At 41.4% G+C, this 23,823-nt stretch overlaps 2 protein-coding genes across 5 annotated transcripts in view; one reads left to right on the forward strand and one right to left on the reverse strand.

Moving 5' to 3' along the window:
* The window catches only part of KIF15 (kinesin family member 15), a 77,358-nt gene extending 65,994 nt beyond the window's left edge, over positions 1–11,364 (reverse strand). For all 3 annotated transcript variants that reach the window (XM_027088277.1, XM_027088276.1, XM_027088278.1), the window contains exons 1-4: positions 11,205–11,364; positions 5,233–5,275; positions 4,560–4,743; positions 1,720–1,796 (exon numbers count right to left, since the gene is read on the reverse strand). In XM_027088277.1, coding sequence (XP_026944078.1) covers positions 1,720–1,796; positions 4,560–4,743; positions 5,233–5,275; positions 11,205–11,223 — 323 coding nt within the window. In that variant the 5' untranslated portion in view covers positions 11,224–11,364. The remainder of the gene's footprint in view (positions 1–1,719; positions 1,797–4,559; positions 4,744–5,232; positions 5,276–11,204) is intronic.
* Positions 11,365–11,435: 71 nt separating this feature from the next.
* On the forward strand, positions 11,436–15,791 carry KIAA1143 (KIAA1143 ortholog). Of its 2 annotated transcripts, none has more exons than XM_027088290.1 (3): positions 11,436–11,591; positions 14,507–14,651; positions 15,536–15,791. In XM_027088290.1, exons 1-3 carry the CDS (start codon positions 11,484–11,486, stop codon positions 15,751–15,753), a joined length of 471 nt encoding a protein of 156 aa, XP_026944091.1. In that variant the 5' UTR covers positions 11,436–11,483; the 3' UTR covers positions 15,754–15,791. The 2 variants fall into 2 exon arrangements, with proteins under 2 accessions (XP_026944091.1, XP_026944090.1); XM_027088289.1 differs by lacking the exon at positions 11,436–11,591 and adding an exon at positions 11,598–11,830.
* Positions 15,792–23,823: the final 8,032 nt, after the last annotated feature.

Consider the following 23,823-nt stretch of genomic DNA (forward strand, 5'->3'; position numbering starts at 1 on the left):
AAAAAAGGAAAGAAAGAAAAAGCAAAAGCTACTGATGCATGCAACAACATAGACAAATCCTAAATGAAAAAAGCCAGAACCAAAAGGCTACCTATTGTATGATTCCAATCATATGACACTCTGGGAAAGGCAAAGCTATAGGAATGGAAAATTTATTAGTGTATCCAGAGGTTGCGGGGGGGCGGGGGGCGGGGTGGGGGGGGAGTGGCTGACTATGAATGGGACAAACAGGAGGAACTTTGAAGGTGGAGAAACTGTTCTCTTCAATAGGTGTGCTAAATGCTTGGGGGGTCTCTGCATTTGTCAAAACACTATGCAACTGTACATCACAAAGGGTGAACTTTAAAGCATGCAAACTAAATAAACAAACAAAACACATCAACTAGGATGTCAGAGACCCCAGGATGGAATGTATCTAATTGAATTACAAGTTCATGACATACTGCACTGAAAGGTGTAGGTGGAAAAGGGGCTGGCCCAAGTAAGTTTACAAAATGAGGTTCTGACTAGAAATTGTAGGACTTAAGGAAAAAAAAAAAGGATCTGTACATAAACACTGCATGCAGTAAATCTGTTCTTCACAGGGATACAGGCTAACAATTCTGAAACTGCTTTACATGTGTACTGGGGACGAACAAATAAATAAACGGATGGTAGCAGTGGGAGCCCGGGTTTCTCACTGTCAGCAAGGGAAGTTACAGATAAACAAGAAAGGAAGGCTAGAATGAACCCATGTGGATTCTAAACCCCTGGATTAGAGTCAGAGACATCAGTATGAACTCAAGTTTACCTTACTGTATATAGAAATGGATAGAAACAGAAACAATTATAGATATGTTTGTATACATGACTTAGTATACATACATATATTACCTAGCTCTGTCTGCTGAAAAGCCCTAGAAGCAATGACACTCCAGTAGCAACAAACACACCGAGTGCCTTAGTTTCTAAACACCATTCGCCAACAAAAGGAACCAGGGCTCCTTGCCAAAATGGCTGATTCTAGGTCTCAGACAGGGAAAATATGAGCCAGGAGCGTACTGTAGTATCATAAAGGAAGTGCTCAAAAAAAAAAAGGATGTGACATGTCAAAGGGACACAGAAACCAACCCCAAAAAGCTCCCAATGGCCAAGCTAGAACAATGTAAGCAACAAGATAAACATAATGTAGCATTAGATTATAACCCAAAGTATGATATAAATATATGTAAGTCCATACCATACAAATGAATTAATTAATTAATGGGGGCAAAAAAACAAATCTTCCTTACAGAAGAATCCCAGATAACCTCCAGGAGGTAGAGTTTAATCCCTTCCACCTTGCTTACACAGGTGGGGCCAATCAGATTACATGAGTCCTTAAAATTAAAGAACGTGCCCACCTCAGTCAGAGAGCAACATAACTAAGGAAGAGCAAGAGTTGCATGTCATTGGCTTGGACGATGGAGAAAGGGGGCTGTAAGCCAAATAATGTAGATGGCCTCTAGAAGTCGGAAAACAGATTCTCCTCTAGAGCTTTCAGAAAGGAACACAGCCCTGCTGACACCTTTATTTTAGCTCAGAGACTGGCGTCAAACTCCTGACTTACAAAACTGTAAGACAATAAATTTGTGTTGTTTCAAGCCACTAAGTATGTGGTCATTTGTTACAGAAGCCATAGGAAACAAACAGAAGCACTTACTATTGTACCCTTGTATAAGGAAACAGTGAACAACTTACTATGCAAAGATGGTACCATTATAGCCACTCATGCAAGACTCCACAATGCCTTTGGCCACAGTTGAGAACACAGACTCCTATAAATGTTAAGCACCAAATATGTTAACATTTCACAAAAATGAAAACATTTTTCCTAAACTACATTCTAAAATATAATAAAATTTGTGTGCAAATTTTCATTTGCAATAACATGAAAATTATATCTACTATAGGAAAAAGGCTAAAATAGCTAAGATGATAAAACTGTAAACATAATTATGTCCATTAATCTCCTATGCAATTATAGATTTAAACCTCACATCTAGAGTTTATATAGAATTTTGCATACTGCACGCAATATTATACTGGTATTAGCATAAAATACATAGCTCTATATGTTCTTCAGTACTTTTCCCACAAGCTTATACTAAATTATCAATATCTGATTTTTATTTTCATTTTTCTATATAAATAGATGCAGCCTTATCAACAATGCAAGAATTCGTAGATCTGCATTGTCTAGTATAGAAGCCATGAGCCACATATGGCTACAGAGCACCTGAAATGTGGCTAGTCCAACTTGAGATGTGTTGTAAGTATAAAACATACACCAGTTTTGGAAGACTGAACATGAAAAAAAAAAAGAATGGAAAAATATCTCATTAATAACTTGCTTTATGTTCCTTACATGTTGAAATGGTATTTTAGATATACTGGGTTAAATAAGATACAGAATTAAAACTAATTTTACCTGTTTCTTTTTTACTTTTTAAAAATGTGGCTACTAGGGAAATCCCTACTGGTCCAGTGGTTAGGACTCTGCGCTCTCACTGCTGAGGGCCTGGGGTCAATCCCTGGTTGGGGAACTAAGATCCTGCAAGCAGCACAGCACGACCAAAGATGTGGCTACTAGAAAATGTTAAATTATATATATGCCTCACTTTCTATTTCCATTGTCCAGCCATGCCCTAGATGAAAAAAGATCTAAAGACCTACACGTCTCACCAAAAACATCCATGTGTATGAGGGAATAATCAAGATGTGTGATGTCCAATGCAGCAGCCATTAGCCATATGTGGCTATTACTTACATTAATTAAAATTAAATAAAAATTAAAAGTCAGGTCCTCAGATGCACTAGTCATATTTCAAGTGCTCAACAGCCACATGTGGCTAGGGCATCTGAGAAATTAATCTGAAAAGGTGAATTTGAAATTTTAATTAATCTTAATTAAACTTAAATAGCCATGTGTATCTAGAGGCTAATGTAATGGACAGCACATTTACAGAACATTTCCATCACTGCAGAAAGTTCTATTGAATAGTGCTAGCTAGATTTTAACTAAATTGTCCTTAATTAGAAAAAGTTATTGACACCATAGCAATCTTGTTTTTTTTGGCCATGCCTTGTGGCATGTGGAATCTTAGTTCCTCAAGCAGGGATCAAACCCGTGCCCCCCTGCATTGGAAGCGCGGAGTCTTAACCACTGGACCGCCAAGGGAGTCCCAACACCATAGTAATCTTAAATCAATCACTCTCTGCTATGGATTGAATGTCTCCCCAAAATTCATATGTTGAAACACTAATCCCCAATGTGATGGTATTTGGAGATGGGGCCTTTGGGAGGTAATTAGTCATGAGAGTGGAGCCCTCAGGATAGCAGTACAGGCACATCTCGGAGATATTGTGGGTTCGTTTCCAGATGAGCTCAATAAAGTGAATATAGCAATAAAGCAAGTCACATGAATTTTTTGGTTTATCAGTGCATATAAAAGTTATATTTGTACTATACTGTAGTCTAGTAAGTGTGCAATAGCATTATTTCTAAGAAAACAATGTACATGTCTTAATTTAAAAATACTTTATTGCTAAAAAATGCCAAAACAATTACAACAGTAACATCAAAGATTACTGATCACAGATCACCATAATAATAACAAAAAAGAACAAAATATTTCAAGAAATATTGACCAAAATGTGACTCAGAGACATGAAGTGAACAGTGCTGTTGGAAAAATGCTGGTAATGGAGTTGTTCAACGCAGAGCTGCCACAAACCTTCAATTGTAAATAAACACAGTATCTAAAAAGTGCAATAAAGTGAGGTATGCCTGTAGTGCCCTTATAAGAAGAGACACAGAGAATTCTCTCTCTCCACCGTGTGAGGACACAGTGGAAGACAGCTGTCTACAAGCCAGGAAGTGAGTCCTCACCAGACGCTGGATCTCTTGCACTTGATCTTGGATTCCCAACCTCCAGAACTGTGAGAAATAAATGCTTGTTGTTTAAACCACCCAGTCTATGATATTTGTGTAATGGCAGCCAGAACTAAGACACTCTTCTTGGGCTTCCCTGGTGGTGCAGTGGTTGAGAGTCCACCTGCTGATGCAGGGGACACGGGTTTGTGCCCGGGTCCGGGAAGATCCCAAATGCCGCAGAGCGGCTGGGCCCGTGAGCCATGGCGCGTCAGAGCCTGCGCGTCAGAACCTGTGCTCCGCAACGGGAGAGGCCACAACAGTGAGAGGCCCGGGTACCGCAAAAAAAAAAAAAAAAAAAAGACATTCTTCTTAAACTAGGCAGTTCAACTTTACTTATCAATCATCCAAGTGGCTCTGAAAAGTACACCTTCACCAACCTCCATCACAGGTTGGAGAGGGAAAATAAAGCAGGCTTGTCATTCTAGTACAAAGTCTGATGAAGGAAGAAAAATATTTAATAATATTAAATTTTAAATATTTATGGACTGTTTGAGCTTCCTTATCTGAGATCTGTCAAACTAAAGAGACCAGAAGTGAAATCCTCCCAAATAACAGAATCTTATATGTTCCAAATGAGAAGTTTAGTTCCCCAAATCATCATTACCTGAGTGGTGTCCATTTCTGCCACATGATCAAATATGAAGGTTTTGGGCTCAGGGTTGGAGTGCAGCCGGACAGTCGTAGAGGACAGCACAGATAGGCATAAGTTTTGCTCTCCATCAGCTGATCCAGAACCCTCTGTAGGTGGGCGAACTCGCACAAAAACTTTGATAGCATCGCCTTCATTACTAAAGACAAAAAAATATAGCAGCTAAGTTTACTGGAGAAAAAGGATCTAAGCCTCATATTGCCTCTAGTGTTTCTAGTCTGAGTTTCCCCAATGAAGTACGAGATCTACCCATTTACATTTACCTTTTATCAAGAGTCTCCCATAACCCACACCCTTTACTGATTTGCTTCACATCAGCCAACTTCAAAAGCCTTTACTTGAAATCATCTGAAAGGCAGCTCTAAGCTCTGCTTGTCTCTGACTTCCTTTTTAATAGCAATAATAAAGTAAGTCATCCCAAGGGAGAATTATGTTACTGATTCCATCTTTTAGCCTGGAAGGTGAGGGGACGGGCTGGGGAGGAGATGTGATTTTTCCATATTTCCAGGTAGCCGAGGACAAAGCTTAATGCTGAAACAAGGAACCCTTACTTACTATGCTAAATGGTTGTTTTAGGAATACTACATCCCTAATTCTTTTGGTCTCATCAATAAGATTTTTTCCTTACCTTGGTTGGTTAGACTGACAATTTGTCACACTGCGTAACTCAGCTAGAAAAAAAGATAAGAAGTCAATAAAGGTTTTTAAAAGTACAACATGAAAACCCCATTCTTCTAGCCTATTCTTCAGTTGCTGACACTCCTCAGTCTCCCGGCTCCCTGGCCTGGGCATGACAGGGGACAAGCCTAGATCTTCCACTCCATTCTAACTGTAAGCAGATAGGTTAGGGGGTCCCCGGAGAAAGAGAACCAGGAATGGCTTTCTTGACATAAGAGAACCCATTTTGGTCTAAGCCATTTTGTGGTCTAAGCCTGGCGCAATGCTTGCCCTCAAACAGGTCTCAATAATTAATGACCTTAAGGGAGGAAATGTAGAAACAAGGAGGAACAGTCGAGAAACCACAGTACAGCCTTGGGGCAGCGTCCAGGTTCCTCAAGGGATATACATAATAACATACCTTTGAGTTCTGCAGGAACTAAGGCCCATAGTCAGGTGGAGGATGGAATTACGATAGTGACCCTCCACACTTCAATCGACTAAGGCTTGGACTCTTGTCAACCTTTGCCCCAACTCTATGCTAAATTTCCTCAGTTCAATCAAGTCCCTCCATGAATATGTATGTACGCTTAGCTTAAGACTTCCCCAATTTTGCTGTTCAGGGAGAGACTGCTTTGGGAAAGATCCAGGTATTCATTCTCCTCTTGCTGTAAGTAATAAATCCTAGAGGATGGGGACACCAGTACCCAGAGTTGCTACAACATATTATCTAAGATGTCAAGTTTCTAACAAAAAAATTACAAGGAATTCAAAGAAACAAGAAAGTAAGATCCATAAACCAGAAAAAAAGCAGGCATCAGAAACTGCCTGTGACAGTGCCTACATGCTGGGTTTGTCAGGAAAAGACTTCAAAGTAGCCATTATAAACATGTACAGAACTAAAGGAAATCAAAATTAAGAATTAAAGGAAGGTATGAGGACAATGTCCACACCAAATAGAGAATAGCAATAAAGAAAAATTATAAAAAAGAAACAAATGGAAACTCTGGAGTTGAAAAGTGTATCAAGTGAAATAAAAATTCGCTTGAATGGCTCAAAGTAGACTTGAACTGGCAGAAAAAAGAACAAGCAAGCTCTAAGATAGATCAATAGAGATTATAAAAGTCAAAGAACAGAGAGAAAAAAGGATGAAGAAAAGTGAAGTGAGACTCAGAGAAATGTGGGACGTCATTAAGCATACCAACATACATAAATGGGGAGTATCAGGAGAAGGAACAGAAGAGAAAGAAAGAGAAAGAACAGAAAAAATTCAAAGAAATAATGGCCAAAAACTTCCCAAATTCATTAAAAAGCAATCTACACATCCAGGAAGTTCAACAAATTCCAAAAAAGATAAACACACGCAGATCCACAGATACATCATAGTAAAAATGCTGAGAGTCATTACTTATGCGAGAACCCCAATCAGATTAACAGCTGACTCTCAGCAGAAACAACAGAGGCCAGAGGAATTAGAGAGTTTGTTGTTAGAAGGCCCACCTTACAAGAAATAATAAAGGAAGTTCTTCAGCCTGAAAGTAGTGACCACAGACAGTAAAATTCAAATCTACATGAAAAAAATCAAAGAGCACCAGGTAACAGTGATTATGTAACTATAAAAAACAATAGAAATGCCTATTTTCTCCTCCCCTTACTTGAATTACAAAACAATTGTATAAAATAATATGTATATAATGTATTGTTGGGCCTACAACATATAGAAACATATGTATATTTGCCAATAACAGCACAAGGAAGGTGGGTAGGAACAAAGCTGTAACAGCCTAAGGAAATGACTAAAGATGGTAAAGTAATGTATTGTTGGGTTTTTAACAATAGATGTAACTTGTTTAATAATAATACCAAAGAAGGGGGTGAAAGGGAATAAAGCTACATAGTCCCTGCTCGCTGCAACTAGAGAAAGCCAGCGCACAGCAACGAAGACCCAACGCAGCCAAAAATAAAAGCTGACACTGTTAAGATGTATATGTTAAACCCTAGAGCAATCATTAAAAAAAAAAACTTCAAAAAAAGAAAGCAGGGAGTCCCTGGTGGTCCAGTGGTTAGGACTCCACACTTCCACTGCTGGGAGCACGAGTTCGATCCCTGGTCGGGGAACTAATATCCTGCATGTGGTGTGGCCCCCCTCCAAAAAAAAAAAGAGCAGTAACAAAATGGAAATAGAGTCACAGATGTAGAAAACAAATTATTTATGGCTACCAGGGCATAACAAGTGGGGAGGGATAAATTGGGAGATTAGGATTGACATATACACACTACTACATATAAAATAAATAACTAATAAGGACCTACTATATAGCACAGGGAACTCTACTCAATACTCTGTAATGGCCTACATGGGAAAAGAATTTTAAAAAGAGTGAATATATGCATTATATATATGTATAACTGATTCACTTTGCTGTACACCTGAAACTAACACAACATTGTAAATCAACTATAATCCAATAAAAATTTTTTTAAAAAAGCAGTAAAGGTGGAACAGAGAAACATAAAAAACATGTGACACATAGAAAATGAAAAGTAAAATGGCAGATGTGAATACAACCAAATCAATAACATGTGAATGGATTAAACAACCCAATCAAGGGGCAGAGATTGTCAGACTAAGATGAAAAAACATGCTCCAACTATATACTATCTAAAGGAAACACACTTTAGATTCAAACATATAAACATATGGAAAGTAAAAGGATGAAAAAAGATTATCTCATGCAAACAGCAATCACAAGAAAGCAGGAGTGGCTATACAGGTTTCAGACAGACTTTAAAACAAAGTTACCAGAGATAAAGAAGAACATTTTTTATAATGATAAAAGGGTCAAACGACCAGGAAGATAACACAGATATAAACATATACTTAGGGACTTCCCTCGTGGTGCAGTGTTAAGAATCCACCTGCCAATGCAGGGGACACAGGTTCGAGCCCTGGTCCGGGAAGATCCCACATGCTGCAGAGCAACTAAGCCCGTGCGCCACAAATACTGAGCCTGCGCTCTAGAGCCCGTGAGCCACAACTACTGAAGCCCACGCACCTAGAGCCCATTGTCCACAACAAGAGAAGCCACCGCAATGAGAAGCCCGCGCACTGCAATGAAGAGTAGGCCCCGCTCACCTCAACTAGAGAAAGCCCACATGCAGCAATGAAGACCCAACGCAGCCAAAAATAAAATTAATTACTTAAAATAAATAACAAACATATATTCACCTAGTAACAAAGCACCAAAATGACAAGAAATGAAGGGAGAAATAGACAATTCAACAATAAGAGCTAGCATATGACCCTGCAATCCCACTCCTGGGCACATAACCAGAGAAAAACATGGTCCGAAAGGATACATGCACCCCAGTGTTCATTGCAGTACTGCTTACAATAGCAAAGACATGGAAGCAACAAGATGGATAAAGAAGATGTGGTACATATATACAATGGAATGTTAAGCCATTAAAAAGAATGAAATAATGCCATTTGCAGCAACATGGACGGACCTAGAGATTGTCATACTGAGTGAAGTTAAGTCAGACAGAGAAGGAGAATGATATCACTTATAAGCAGAATCTAAAAAGAAATGATACAAATGAACTCATTTACAAAATAGAAACAGACTCACAAACTTAGAGAACGAATTTATGGTTACCAGGAGGGAAGGGTGGGGCAAAGGGATAGTTAGGGAGTTTGGGATTGACATGTACACACTGCTATATTTTAAATGATAACCAACAAGGACCTACTGTATAGCACAGGGAACCCTGTTCAATGTTATGTGGCAGCCTGGATGGGAGGGGAGTTTGGGGGAGAACGGATACATGTATATATATGGCTGAGTCGCTTTGCCCTGCACCTGAAACTATCACAACATTGTTAATTGGCTATACTCCAATATAAAATTAAAAGTTAAAAAAAAAAAGGAAGAATTTAGAGCGGGCAGATGACACAATCAGAAAATAAATATATATATATGTAACTGAATCACTTTGCTGTACACCTGAAACATTGTAAGTCAACTATACTTCAATAAAAACAAACAAACAAACAAACCTTAGATGCTTACTCTGCAGTCCAGATAGCTATGGATCATCTAGCCAAATATGATTAAGTTCAGAAAGGGACTCTTAAACTCAGTCAATTTCATGAGGGTTATTTCACATTCTCATTTCTCTGATTTCAGTCAGCAACCCATGGTGCCAGTGTTGTCACAAGAAATAACCTTCATGGGCACAAAAGTAAGAGCTGCAGGGAGCACTGCATGGGCTCTCTCCTTCCCTGTGTTCCCACTTCATGTTCCCGGTCTCTAAGCCTGCTGGGAATGCACTTACCTGGGATGTCATCAACCTCAACTTTGCTAACAAACTTAAAGGAGCAGGAGAGTTCCCCATGGAAATCACCACCATCATAAAGGGGAGCTGTGAATACCCTTGCTCCCATCACTTTTTTAAAAAAATTATTTATTTATTTATTTTGGGCTGTGTTGGGTCTTCGTTCCAGTGTGCGGGCTTCTCATTGCGGTGGCTTCTCTTGTTGCGGAGCATGGGCTCTAGGCATGAGGGCTTCAGTAGTTGCGGCACATGGGCTCAGTAGTTGTGGTTCGCCGGCTCCAGAGAGCAGGCTCAGTAGTTGTGGTGCACGGGCTTAGTTGCTCTGCAGCATGTGGGATCTTTCCGGACCAGGGATCGAACCCGTGTCCCCTGCACTGGCAGGCGGATTCTTAACCACTGTGCCACCAGGGAAGCTCTCCCATCACTTCTTGATGTGTAGACAGGACAGAGTCCTTTAACACAGTCACATACGCATGTCATTTTCCATTAAATAAACAGATGCTCTAATATCACAAACATCAATTCTCTTGCTTGAGTCCAGATTTACTGAACACTGTGATTGTGCAGAAAGCGCGATCAACATTTTGCTCCAATAACATACCAACTTGTGTGCTAATATTCCCTGAATACTGAAAATGGGGGAAGAAAAGGAACATTTTAGATGGAAAAAGAGAGCATAATGAGGTGTTAATGGTATAATGGACCTAAAAGGTAAGTAAAACAACAAACGTATCAGGAAAGAATTGCAATTGACAGCTAAAAGCATTAACATTATCGAAAAGTTCAAACACCAAAAATTCACCATTTGTTCAATCTTCTAACATAGGCATCGCCTCGTTACCGTTCATACCATTCACAAAGATCCATCTAATCAGCTCAAAATCAGCTTTAGAAAACCAAGACTCCGTAAAGGGTTAGGCGATATAAGAGGCACGTATACAGGTGCAGCAAAGGACCAAGAAATTAGTAAAGTTGAATGGTTTATCAAAAGCAAAAATGACAGGCTCCCTTCCATGAGAAAAAGGAAGAAATTGAAGGGGTCTCCTGGAGAAGAAAAAAGGGGCTGTGAGAATATAAAGACACTACTGAATTCTGTGCTTTAAAAGTCCCTTACCTAAGGAGAGTCCACAGCGGACCCTCCAAAAGAGAAAGACAGGCTTGGAACAAGAATAAGTTCTTCCCTTCAGGAAAGTCAGTATTATGGAAATACGCAGAAGGTAGTTGAGAGCTGGGGCCGACCCTCAGGCGAAGATACCTAGAGAGGCAGCCCGGGTCCGGACTCGGGAAGAGGCCAGCGACGAAACGGCAGGACCGAGAACAGGAGGGAAGAACCAACAGGTCGCTTAGAAGCCAAGCGCCTGGATGAGGGCTCGGTTCCGGTTCTCTGCTCAGCCCCAGAGCTTAGAATTGCGCCAGGCTCGTAGCGTGCGCCCAACACATAGACGGAAGGGAAGAAAGCTGTTCCATTAGTGTATTATCTTGGAGAGACAGAGGGAGATTTCAAACATCTCCCGCCGCTCAGTCCGCTCCTGCCCTTCCCGCCCAGCAGGAAAGCTCGTATTTGGGGGCGGAGACGGGGTCACGAAGCCTGGGTTTCTCACTTACTTTTGCAGCCGGACGCCATGGTGCCCTCACCCCTCGATCCCGAGACCGACGGAGCGACCGCCCTCACTTCCAGCCCAGCCGCGCACGGAGATTCCGCCCACTCAAGATGGCCGCGAATTTAAATTTGGCGCTCAGGTCGGACGTTGACGCCAGCACGGAGGCTGCCATGTTGCCAGGCCCTGTGTGAGGGGCGGGGACGACGTGACGTCACGAGTAAGCGCCGTCGCCTCTGTACAGTCTCCAGGCGGCTTTGGGGTCCTGTTTTTCCCTAGCGCGGCTATGAGCAAGCGGAACCAGGTGTCGTACGTGCGGCCAGCCGAGCCGGCGTTCCTGGCCCGCTTCAAGGAACGGATCGGCTACGAGGAAGGGCCCACGGTAGAAACCAAGGTGAGCCCGGGCCAGTCCCGTTACCGCAGAAATGCGGCCCGCTCCGCCAATTCCAGCTTCTGGCTTGACTTGGAGGCCAGATACTGATGGGTCCCTCCTCGCACCCGCGGCCGGCCCCTAGTCCGAGTGTCCTCAGACCCCAGGCTGGTCATCTTCAAACAAACTACTGCCTCTTTCGCCCAGGAAGCTATTTGTCGTTTTCACAGTGCTGCTGTGTTTTTGAAAATGACTTCACGCAGGTAAAGCGCCTCGTCCTTGGTAGACAGTTAAGAAAGATTTTCGTCTCTCTTCGTTTTCACTTGCTTATCGCACAACCTGTAGTTAGCAGTGTGGGTGGTAGCGTCGTCCCATTTTCCAGGTAAAGAAACTAAGGCCACTCGATCAAATGACCTGATATCCTAAGCCTTGAGTCTGGAACATCCTTAACGAATGCCCTAGATCTACTTCTGTGCTTGTCACCAAAAAAAAAAAAAAAAAACGGAAAGCAAAAACCTTTTATATCTTGGCTTTCAATAGAAGAAGAGGAGCTTCAGGAAGGAGCCACACCTGGATAGTTTAGAAATGGGGATCGGTGGGAGGCAACTTCTAAGCTCCCCCAGGCTCCTACCCGAACTGATTCACATCAAAATCTGCCCTACCTTTTTTAATAGAAAGAGACTATTATGCTTAGGGCATGTGTGGAGAAATAGAGAATTTATTTAGCACTTTGTGTCTAGCACTTGCACAAAGACCCACCCCTCAAGTCACTTAGTAGAAGGTCACAAGATTGACTTAAGTGCAGTTAATCCAGTGAGTATGTGCTAAATCCAGGCCCTGGGCCAGGCTCTGAAAGGACAAAGAGATGGAACTCCAAAATGCCCTGTTCTTTAACACCTTCCTGCCTGCCTCATCTCAGCCTTCACAGGTCACCACCTCAGTGAAGCCTTTTGAACCTCCCCCAGACAGTAACTCCTCCTCTGTTCTTCTCTTCACTCTATCCGCATCTTATCTGCAATACTCATCATTATGCATGGCAACTACTTACTCTCTTGGGTATCTCCACCACTAAATCGAACACTCTAAGTATCTTAATCCCTCTATATTTTCCTAGTACAGTGCCTGTGGCACCAAGTAGTGGGTGACAAGTTACATTGGTTAGATGACTGTGGTTATCGTCAGGCAAGGCTTCATGGAGGAAGGGACATTTAGATTGAATCTTGAGCATGGGTAAGTCAGCAGGTAGAGATGGAAGGAACAGCATGGGTAAAGGTGTAGAGATAGTGAGTCACGGACTGACTGTGTTTAGAAGTGATTGAGGGACTGACAGAGGTGAGGCCACATGGACTATTCAGTAGGCAACAAGGAGCATGTTTGGATAGAGATAACATGATCAGGGAGTGACTGGTCCCCAGGACCAAAAACAGTGACTATGGCAAAGAGGATGAAGTTTGAGAAAAGGGACATGGTTTCAGCAATGAGGAGAATATGGACCTAATTTTATAGTTTGCTTCAAGTCCTAGTGATGATCATGTGTGTGCCTAGTTAACACCTTGAAGATTGCAGCTTAGAATGCTATCTTAGGAGAACTCGGGGCGGCGGGGGGGGAACTTTCCAATTAATATCAGTCATTCGGGCTAACACATTTGATCAACAGACTTTTCCATAGACAGGTGTCCCAGGTTCCTGTGTTTGCGAAACCAACTTCATTCTTAATCATTTTGGCAGTATAATCATTCTAGGAATCTGTTAACAAAAAGAAAAGAGTTTCATGGGAAATCACTATATAATTATAGTTTATAGTTTAAGATTACAGCTGTGGTCGGACAGCTGCAGGGCTTTGTTGCCCTGTTTGGGAGACAAGGAAGGCTCTGTGAGAGGTGGACTGACATCTATTTGAATAATGTGTGGTGGGTGTGCACGCCTTTCAACCTAGCATTTCCATTCGAGGAATTTATCTATGTGTAAGTTTGCAAAAGTGAACAAAAACATGTGCAAAAATTTTATTATAGTAGAAAAAAACTAGAAACAACCAAAATTTTTACTTACAAAGAATTGGTCAAATAAACCATGAGATAACCACATGTATAAATACTGGGCCGTGATTTTTAAAAATAGATGATGCCATATGTATCTCAAGGCATTGTGCAAAGATGTTTTTGAGTAAAAAACTTGGGTGAGTGGGGCTTATATGATCTGACATTTTTAAAAATCTCAGTCAACTAGCCAAATATTACCATTTGTTGCACCTGTAGAGTCAGTGCATGGTTTCTGTTACTTTCTGTACTTTTTTATGTTTGGTAAATTGCATAATTTAAAAAGAAAAAAGGAAGTGAGTCATATAGTAGTATGTTCCGTGTCTTGTTTGTATACAAAATGTTTTCTGTACCTCCGTATTTTTATACACTTAGAATAACACTTAGGATACCCACCAAACAAGCTACTGGAAGGGGGTAAAGATAAGCAGAAGTAGGTGAAGGAGGACCTTTTACTTGCCGTTTTCTGTACTTTGGTGGTGTTTATTTTTTGTCACACTTTGAGAAGAGGTGTACGTGAAAAGGGTTGATGAAGAGCAGAGAGAACTGCTGTAGTCAGCACTACCCTGAGTAGGCTGAATGCTGGCAGAACATGAAGCAGAGGGCCCCTGACATCAGGAACTGCAAGCTGGGGTCCTGCTGAAATGAAAACCAGCTCCCTTGGACAGGCACCCCAGGATAACTGGCAGGTGGACCTCTTCCCTACTCAGGATAACTGGCAGGTGGACCTCTTCCCTACTCTGGTGAGGTTAGATTTTTAAGTTACTTGAAAATTCATTGCCAAACACATTTAGTCAATAATGTTACCCTTCTCACTCTAGTAATTACAGTTTCTCACAGAGACAGTGGTTGTATTTAGTTCAAGGTCAGCAACTTAAATGTTATGTTTGTGTTTTTTCCTAGAGAATCCAGCTTCAGCTCCCAGGTGAAGATGGTGATCACAGTGACAAAGAAGATGAACAGCCCCAAGTGGTGGTTTTAAAAAAGGGAGACCTATCAGTTGAAGAAGTCATGAAAATTAAAACAGAAATAAAGGCTGCCAAAGCAGGTATGTCTGAAAGTAAGCTGGTTTTTCTACCAACTTAATGAGTTAGGTATGAAATCATTTTATACAGTGGTATGGTATGTTTGAAGAGACAGTCCTAGGTTCAAACTTTGGCTTTAACACTTACCAGATGTGTTACCTTGAACAAGTTATTTCACCTCTCAGCCTCAGTTACCTCATCAGTAAAATGGGGACAAGTTGTGCCCACTTTATTGGGCTGTTATAAGGATTAAGTGCAAATTTAAGTAAAAACATCCTGTTTTTTAAAAAAAATACCTGGTTAGGTTTACAAACTAGTCAACAGAGGTGTATTTAATTAGTGCCTGGTGTGTGGTATGCTATATAGTATTTTTTTCATTATTTGTAGTATTTATTACATTGATTTAGGAGGAAATGCTGGAGTTCCAAACAATCGCTTTTCGAGATACTTAAAAAATATAGCCTGATTGTAATGAATTGGGGACTGGCAATATTACACTATACTTCGTTCAGTACATGAGTTTTTGTTTTTTGTTTTTTGCGGTACGCGGGCCGCTCACTGTTGTGGCCTCTCCTGTTGCGGAGCACAGGCTCCAGACGCGCAGGCTCAGCGGCCATGGCTCACGGGCCCAGCCGCTCTGTGGCATGTGGGATCTTCCCGGACCGGGGCACGAACCCGTGTCCCTTGCATTGGCAGGCGGACTCTTAACCACTACGCCCTGTACATGAGTTTTTCTTAAGTGACTGCATGTCTTGTGGCTATATAGCTAGAGGCAGTGGAAAAGACCAGACTGAATTGACTCAAGGACATCCATAAATACTGTATGAGATTTTCTTGCCGTTTGACTCTCCGATAAAGTCAAAATAACGAGAGAAAGAAAGTTTTTTAACTTTGTTTTTTGCTGCAGATGAAGAACCAGCTTCAGCTGATGGAAGAATTATGTATCGAAAACCAGTCAAGCGTTCCTCAGATGAAAAATATTCCGGTTTAAGAGCAAGCTCAAAAAAGAAGAAGACAAATGAAGAAGATGAAATAAATAAGCAGGATTCAGTTAAAAAAAACTCACAAAAGCAAATCAAAAATAGTAGCCTCCTTTCTTTTGACAATGAAGATGAAAATGAATAAGTGTAAATAAATATTTTGGACTTAGTCTTCTTTAAGAACATACGGAGTATTTTTTTAAATAACATCTTTTTTTCCTATTATAATACAAGTTTAGGGACTTCCCTGGTTGTTCAGTGGTTAAGACCTCATGCTTCCACTGCAGGGGGCACAGGTTCGATCCCTGGTTGGGAAACTTAAGATTCCATATGCTGCACAGTATGGCCAAAAAATAAAAATAAAACATTAAAAGGAAAAAAAAAGATAATACACGTTCACTGGAGAAAATTTAGAAAATACAGAAAACATTCAGTAAGATAAAACATATCTATCCATCAATACCCTTTTGACCTGAACTGCTAACTCTCTAGACATTAACTACCACTAACATTTTGTTATTTCCTGTGTGTGGGATGTGTGTGTATGTAAATTATATTTTTCTAAACAAAATTGTGATTGTATTCTGTATGTTCTCAGTCCTGCTTCTCACTTGACGTTGTATCATGAGCATTTTTCTAGGTCAGTACAATTCAAAATCCTGACATTAATAGCTACAGAGAATGTTGTAATTAAACAGATCCTGTATTTTATCTTCCTCTTCAACAGAACCTCACTTTGGATGAGGGAGATGATCATGTGCCTAGTTACCAATACTTCCCCAGCTTCTGCTAAGGGTAGCCATGTGACAGGTCTGGTAAGTTAAGAGATACAAGTGGATCTTGAACAAGTAATAATACAGGTGACCATGATACAAGTAGGATCTACTGAATCACATGGTGACTATTATTGATTACATGGTTTAAAAAAAAAAGATAAAAGTGGAAGTCTGCTTACTAGGTTTTTTGATACAAAAGGACAGATTTGGCAAGCATGAACCTTTGTCCTCTCTCCATCCTGCCTGGAGCACAAACATGAAACCAAGAAGTACCAGAGCCATTTTGGGGCATGAAGAAGACAACCACTTGTTCTGGGTGGTACAGTGGAAAGACTCGAGGAGCTTGGATCGTGATGGCATGCCTCGAGGAGCTGCTGTACTAGCCTTGGACTTCCTGATACATGAGGATAAACACCATCTTAGTTAAGCCTCTGTCAGGTTTCTGTTACATGCAGCCTAATGATACAGTGGTAGAATGTGTGTGCACAGAAACCTCCAAGTGCATTTCTGATGATTTCCTTAGAATGAGTTGCTGGAAGCAGAATTACTAGATCAAAGTATTTGAATATTTCTAAAGCTTTTCATGCTTTCTTTCAAATTGCTTTCTAGGTGGTTTTTACCATTTTATTCATACCATCTACAATAGCCCACATCACCTCATCCATGATGCATTCAATTTGATGCTTTGAAAATGGTGTTTAATAGTTATAGTTAACTGGCTTTTTTTTTTTGATTGACCAGGGAAGCTAAACTGTTTTTCATGTTACCTAATAATTTTCCTCATTACTGCAAGTCAACCAAAACTGGAGACTTGTCAAGATCCCATTCTTCACCAGCCAGAAATTAGGAATTTCAGATTCCATGTTATGAATTTGGTGCCACGTCTATCTTTCAGCCATTTTAAGACCTAGTGTAAAGAATCCTCAAAAGTGATTCATGTGAGTGGGCTAGTGAGTCCTGAAATAGGCTCTCTAAATTATACAAACTAGTCCCAAAGCCATTCCTAGTACTATCTTTAATGTATACTCACGTAACAAGCCAGGGTTTTTTCTAATCTGTATCATTGCTATATCTATTCTTGTACCAACACCCCACTGCTTTAATTACTGTAAATGTTAGTATGTCTTATCATTTACAGGTGGGAGTCTTGAGGGCAGGGACTTTGTCTTACCTCTGTATCCTCTGTACCCAGAACAGTACCTAACATATTAAGAGCAGAATAAATATAGTTAGAATAAATGAGTGTTTAATTTTTTTTTTTAACAGCCGGGTGGTTCTCAAAGTGTGGATCCTTGACAAGCAGCATCAGCACCCCTGGAAACCTAAAGATGCAAATTTGCAGGCCTTGCCTGAGAATCAGAAATTTCAGGTGTAGGGCCCAGCATTCTCTGTAACAAGTCTGCCAGGTTGTTCTGATGCTCACTCGAATTTGAGAAATACTGATAAAGCCTATTATAAGGGAGATAAAACAAAAAATTTAAACAAGTAACATGAAAGACTATTTAAAAGATCTTAAATCTTGAAACTTATCATATTGATGAAGTCTTTACTGTAGGTGATATTTCTAACAATGTTAAGTGTAAGTGTTACCAGCCAGGAAGCATATCTCATGATGAAAGCCCAAGACCAAGGTAGGGTGTCAGGTGACATCTGCTAAGCAGCCTTAAGAAAATTGCTTCACCTCTGTAAACTGCTTTCTAAGAACAGTGGGTCCTGTTAATTGCAGAGAAAGGTGAATGAGTTTGGGGCCAGAGAAGAGAGGCTAGTCCTTTTCCCTCAAGAACTATCCCCTTGCTTCTCAGAAGTGGACCATAGGAGCAGGGCTAGACAAATAGGCCAGTAATGTAATCCCAGGGCTGAGGCAGGAATAGTAAAAGGACAAGCCTGGAACATCTTGTGCCCAAAAGTAAGGCGGTCCTCAAAGAATAATGGAGGCATGTCAAAAGGACACACCTGGAGGAGAAGGGCTAGGTCTTCCTTGCAGTAGAATCCCAATTAATAAATGTAGGAGGAATGATGGAAATAGAAAAATCACCATTTGGGGGACTTCCCTGGTGGCGCAGTGGTTAAGAATCCGCCTGCCAATTCAGGGGACACGGGTTCGAGCCCTGGTCCGGGAGGATCCCACATGCCGCGGAGCAACTAAGCCAGTGTGCCACAACTACTGAGCCTGCGCTCTAGAGCCCTCGAGCCACAACTACTGAAGCCCGCACACCTAGAGCCCGTGCTCCGCAAGAAGAGAATTCACTGCAATGAGAAGCCCGTGCGCAGGAACAAAGACCCAACGCAGCCAAAAATAAAAATAAAATAAATTTTTTTAAAAAAGAAAAAGAAAATCACCATTTGGAAAATTCCACAATAATAAGTTGCAGTGGTCTGAATGGCAGCCTCCTAAGAGAGAGGTCCTAATCCCTGGAACCTGTGAATGTTACCTTACGTGGTAAAGTTTGCAGGTGTGATTAAATTAAGGCTCTCAGAGAATCCTGGATAATCTGGGGAGGCTCTAAAAGCCATCACACATTTCCTTGCAAGAGAAAGGCAGACAGAGATTAGACACAGACAAGACAATGTGAAGAGAGGCAGAGAATGCTCACAGCCACCAGAAGCTGGAAGAAACAAGATTCTCCCCAAAAGTCTTCAGAGGGAGTGCAGACCTGCCAACACCCTGACTTCAGCCTAATGAAACTGATTTCAAACTTCTGGCTTCTAGAACTCTGAGAGCATACATTTCTGTTCTTTTAAGCCACCAAGTTTGTGATAGTTTGTTACAGAGGCCATAGTAAACAAATACCTAAGTGGTGTTGGAAAGATTCATCAAAAGATGTCAAAATTAGTGGCCAGAAATATGCTGAAAAAATCACTATTTGCATAGTCTCAAAGTATATCTCCACCAGAGATTACAAAAGGAAAATAAGTCATTTACAGTGGAAAACCAGGCAGATGCCACCTTATCTAAATGATCAAAGTAACATTACCAGTAATAAGTCATACTGACATCATGACCTCCTTACATGATGCACTGAGATGGGCACGTCACTTTCCAAAAGGGCCTTCCTGATGCCCTTTTCAAGGATAGGGCTCAAGTGCAGTACTAAAGAGGCCCAAGTCCTGCAAGCTGACAATGGCACAGGAATGTCAATACAGGCTCCAGGGCTTCTCTGTCAGTGTCACTGCAAAGATGCCCATTTATACTTTCTTCTGAAGAAATCCTTTATTCTGAGATTATAGGTTTCTTACCTCTGGTTTTTATTTTATGAAATAATGGTTATAACAAATAGCAGGTTAATCTAATGTGCTTACTTGTCAAAATAAAAGGTCATCAAATCTATATCAGCGTCCAAAAAATATTTTGAAGTTTATTGCCTAGGAAAGCCAAATATCAAGGCCAGCACTGTCTGATAGAATATTCCACAATATGATTCACTTTGTTATACAGCAGAAACTAACACAACAATGTAAAGCAATTATACTCCAATAAGGATGTTAAAAAGAAAAGAATATTCCACAATAATGGAAATGTTTTACAGCTTTGCTGCCCCTAGCCACATGTGGTCATTGAGCACTGGAAATGTGGCTAGAGTGAGTGAGAAACTGAACTTTTCCTTCTGTTAATTTTAACTAGCTTAAATAGCCACATGTAGGAAATTCCCTGGCGGTCCAGTGGCTAGGACTCAGCGCTTTCACTGCCGAGGGCCAGGTTCAATCCCTGGTCAGGGAACTAAGATCCCACAAGCCACATGGTGCAGCTAAAAGAAAAAAAGAGAACAAAATAGCCACATGTAATTAGTGGCCACTCCATTGGACAGTGTAGTTTTAGGTATTATTGGAGTAAACAGGATTTTTTCTTTCACTCATTAGGAGTCCTGCAACTCCTGAGGAAGTCTCTGGCACTTTGTAAGGGTCAAAGGTATTTTCACATTTGACACAAAACAGTGCAAAATGCAATCATATCTGATTGCATGGCTCAAGATAACCAGGGCAATGCAGTCAAATCAGGAAGCAAGACACATGTCTTCTGAGTTTTCAGGCTCCCACTTCTGTGGCTCTTTTCCCAGTCCTGGGCCCTGTCTCTCCAGAGGTTCTTGCTTTCTGAGCCTCACATTGCTATGGAAACAGTTTTGACTGACATCTACTCTCACCAACCTACTGCTGCTCCCAAGTTATGCATGAAGTCTTTCAGACAGGAGAAAGGCTAGACGGAAGGCGTCTGTCCAGGCCTGAGGTTAGGAATCCTCCATTGCCCCACAATCATTCTAGGCTAATGGCAGCCCCAAGTTTAACGTGATTTAGGCATATGTGGTCCCAGAAGCTGGGACAGAAGGGACCATTGAGTTATCATCATTGATTTGAACGTTTCCTTAGATACTGGCAACAGCTAGCACAGTACTGGTCCCAGGAGCTGCTGGGGGAGAGCTGACCAAGTTCCTCAGCTGTAGGATGGGACCCCAAACTTTGTATTCGTGTAGCTGTTTCCCCAAATTCTCCCAAGTCTAGCCATAACTTCTCTTGCTCCTCAGCCCATCACAGCCTCCATTCTCTCCAAAGTCTGGATCCTCTGAATCTGCAGTGTGGGGTCCTAGAACACAAACCATCTGTCCTGCCTTGACACTCGCAGTCCTTCCCAGCCTTCTCCTCCCTACGCCAATCCAGCTGTGCACCACTACACTTTTCCCCTCCTGCCCTGGGCGCCTGAGGAGATGGTAGCACAGAGTCAGTTTTCCCATTGCCCTTGCCTCTCCCTGAGCCAACAAGTCAAGCTGGGTCTCTGGTACAACTGCGGCAGTATTGTCTACCTCCCAGAGAAGGTTCTCTGTAAACTTGTGGGCAATGGAAGCTGGACACCCAATTAAAGATGGGGAAACATCCTGAACAGATACCTCACCAAAGAAATATACAAATGGCAAATATGCATAGAAAAGATGCCCCACCTCATATGTCATCAGGGAAACACAAATTAAAACAACAATAAGCTACCACTACACACGTATTAAAATGGCTAAAATCCAGAGCACTGACAACAGCAAATGTTAACAAGAATGTGGAGCAACAGGAACTCTCATTCATTGCTGGTGGGAGTGCAAAATGGTCACCACTTTGGAAGACAGTTTGGCGCTTCCTTAAAAAACTAAACGTGATCCAGCAATTGCGCCCCTTGGTATGTACCCAAAGAACTTGTAAACTTAGGTCCACACAAAAACCTGAACACAGATGTTCATTGCAGCTATATCCATAATTGCCAAAGTCTGGAAACAACCAAAGTATCCTTCAGTAGGTGAATGGATAAACTGCGGTACAACAAGACAATGGAATGTTATTTAGCGCTAAAAAGAAATGAGCTATCGGGCTTCCCTGGTGGTGAAGTGGTTAAGAATCTGCCTGCTAATGCAGAGGACACGGGTTCAAGCCCTGGTCGGGGAAGATCCCACATGCCATGGAGCGGCTGAGCCCGTGTGCCACAACTACCGAGCCTGCGTTCTAGAGCCCGCGAGCCACAACTACCGAGCCTGCGAGTCACAACTACTGAAGCCCGTGCACCTGGCGCCCGTGCTCCACTAAGAAAGAAGCCCGCAATGAAAGCCCGCATGCAGCAACGAAAACCCAACGCAGCCATACATTAATTAATTAAAAATATTTTTTAAAAAAAGAAATGAGCTATCAAGCCATGAAAAGACATGGAGAAAATTAAATGCATATTACTATGGGGAAAAAAAAAAACAATTCAAAAAGGCTGCATAGGGCTTCCCTGGTGGCGCTGTGGTTGAGAGTCCGTCTGCCAATGCAGGGGACACGGGTTTGTGCCCCAGTCCGGGAAGATCCCACATGCTGCGGAGCGGCTGGGCCCGTTAGCCATGGCCGCTGAGCCTGTGCATCCGGAGCCTGTGCTCCGCAACGGGAGAGGCCACAACAGTAAGAGGTAAGAGGCCCGTGTACCGCAAAAAAAAAAAAAAAAAAAAAAAAAAAAGCCTGCATAGGGGCTTCCCTGGTGGCACAGTGGATAAGAATCTGCCTGCCAATGCAGGGGACACGGGTTTGATCCCTAGTCCGGGAAGACCCCACATGCCGCGGAGCAACTAAGCCCATGTGCCACAACTACTAAGCATGTGCTCTAGAGCCCGTAAGCCATAACTACTGAAGCCCACGCGCCTACAGTCCATTCTCCACAACAAGAGAAGCCACTGCAATGAGAAGCCCATGCACCGCAACGAAGAGTAGCCCCCCGCTCGCTGCAACTAGAGAAAGCCTGCGTGCAGCAACAAAGACCCAACACAGCCAAAAAATAAAGAAATTTTTTTAAAAAGGCTGCATACTGTACAATTCCAACTACATGACATTCTGGAAAAGGCAAAACGTTGGAGACAATAAAAAGATAAGTAGTTGTCAGGGGTTGGGAAGAGGTGGGGATGAATAGGTGGAGCACAGAGGATTTTTAGGGCAGTGAAACTATTCTGCATGATACTATAATGATGGAAACATGTCATTATACATTTATCCAAACCCATACGATGCGTGACTCTTAAGAGAACCCTAATGTGTTGGAGAAAAGGGAACCCTCCTACACTGTTGGTGGGAATGTAAATTAGTGCAGTCACGATGGAGAATAGTATGGTAGTTTCTCAAAAAACTAAAAATAGAGTTGCCATGTGATACAGCAATCCCATTCCAGAGAAAACGATAATTCAAAAAGATACATGAACCCCTGTGTTTATAGAAAAACTGTTTATAATAGCCAGGACATGGAAAAAACCTAAATGTCCAATGACAGATGAATGAATAAAGAAGATGTGGTATTTAACACAGATGTAGAGAACAAACATATGGACACCAAGTGGGGAAAGTGGTGGGAGGAGGTGGTGTTGGTGGGATGAATTGGGAGATTGGGATTGACATATATACACTAATATGTATAAAACATTAATAAGAACCTGCTGTATAAAAAATAAATAAATAAATAAAAAGATATGGTATTTACACACAGTGGAATATTACTCAGCCATTAAAAAAGAAATAATGCCATTTGCAGCTACATGGATGGACCTAGAGATTATCACAGTAAGTGAAGTAAGTTAGAAAGAGAAAGACAAATACCATATGATATCACTTATACGTGATATCTAAAATATGACACAAATGAACTTATCTATGAAACAGAAACACTCATAGACATAGAGAACAAACTTGTGGTTGGCAGGGGGGTGTGCAGCAGAGGGATGGATTGGGAGTTTGGGACTAGCAGATGCAAACTATTATATATAGAATGCATAAATGACAAGGTCCTACTGTATAGCACAGGGAACTATATTCAATATCCTGTGATAAGCCATAATGGAAAAGTATATATGTATATATATACACATATATATATATGCACATACATATATATACATACATATCTGAATTACCTTGCTGTACACCAGAAACTAACACAACATTGTAAATCA

The sequence above is a fragment of the Aethalodelphis obliquidens genome, unplaced genomic scaffold, assembly GCF_003676395.1.
Source record: "Aethalodelphis obliquidens isolate GAN/ISIS:26980383/991018 unplaced genomic scaffold, ASM367639v1 scaffold62, whole genome shotgun sequence".
Taxonomy (NCBI): domain Eukaryota; kingdom Metazoa; phylum Chordata; class Mammalia; order Artiodactyla; family Delphinidae; genus Aethalodelphis; species Aethalodelphis obliquidens.